General features: G+C 41.0%; 1 protein-coding gene across 1 annotated transcript; it reads right to left on the reverse strand.

Annotated features, from left to right (window-relative positions):
- Positions 1 to 110: 110 nt before the first annotated feature.
- On the reverse strand, positions 111 to 641 carry LOC131033784 (probable 2' cyclic ADP-D-ribose synthase BdTIR). The gene has a single exon (XM_059216420.1). It carries the CDS (start codon positions 639 to 641, stop codon positions 111 to 113), a length of 531 nt encoding a protein of 176 aa, XP_059072403.1.
- Between the last annotated feature and the right edge of the window lie 594 nt (positions 642 to 1235).

The following is a 1235-nucleotide window of genomic DNA, read 5'->3' on the forward strand; positions in this document are numbered from 1 at the left end:
GATGTAGATGATAATAAATCTTTCCAATCTATGCTAAAACAGAACAGATTCCATTCTATAGATCAACATTATTTCAGAACATGTGACAAAAGTAAAACAGTATTCGATACTTACTCCTCACTGTTGACAATGGGGCCTATAAGATATGAAACCTGTTGCAGCGCCGACTTCCAATCCTTAACCTTCTCTGGACTATATCTCTTCGTGGCTTCATGCTTGCAAAATGCTTCAGCAAAGGGTTCCTTAGAAATCCAATGGATATCACTGGGATTAACATTGTAGAAGACAGGAATGATTGTCTGCCCAGTTTTGAGCATTAGAGACAACTCTTCCAGACACCAAGTGGATTCTGCATATCCGGGTGAAAGGATAGCAACATGAAGGAAAGAGGTACAGATAGCCTCTAGTATTTTAGATGGTATGGAATTACCAAGTTCAAACTCCGGTTTATCTAAGAAAACTTGAAGTCCCATGAGTTTGAGGGCATGGTAGATTGAGGCGGCTAGGGTTTCCTTGGTGTCAGGGCCACGATGGCTTATGAATACCTCGTAGCTCACGCCTTCTTTTGGAGATGAAAACGATACAGACGGCGGCAACATTTCAGTAAAGGCAGAATTGGTAATCTCATTTCCCCTCGCCATGGAAGTGAATCAAACGCAGGGATAGAGAGAATGGAAGACAGGGGCCGAAGAGATTAAAGTGGTAGAACTAATGCGCTTGAGGGCCAAGATTTAACCACACAAAGTTCTCTCTACGCGGTTTCCTTTGGAAGATGGATGGAAAGCACTCATTTACGCGGTTTCCTTTCGAAGATGGAGACTAATTTAAAAGACAAATTCTCTTTAAACATCATTAATGGATGTCAGTTTTTCAAATATCATTAGTTGTAAGCGACCTAAATCATCGAGGAAGCGGCCCCCACAAGTCACAAAGGAAAACATCCCATCATTACGACTGAAGACTGCCGTGCACAGGAAGTATGAATTCCAAAAACGCAACCCTGGAAAGCACAAAGACGGTCTTACGCGGAAAGAGCAGATGTAAAGGTATGTACGGATAAGTATTGGCAGCATTAAATGGATCCGAGAGGAAATTTCCGAGACATTTCGATAAAGAAACATACAGAGCATGATAAAGGATATATACAGAATTTGCCAGCATTAAAAAGATTTGATAGAAATTGCTGAGAATTTCAGAGGAAGAAGAATACAGAATGCACAAATTTTGGCAGCAAT

The sequence above is a fragment of the Cryptomeria japonica genome, unplaced genomic scaffold (genome assembly GCF_030272615.1).
Source record: "Cryptomeria japonica unplaced genomic scaffold, Sugi_1.0 HiC_scaffold_2742, whole genome shotgun sequence".
Classification (NCBI taxonomy): Eukaryota; Viridiplantae; Streptophyta; class Pinopsida; order Cupressales; family Cupressaceae; genus Cryptomeria; species Cryptomeria japonica.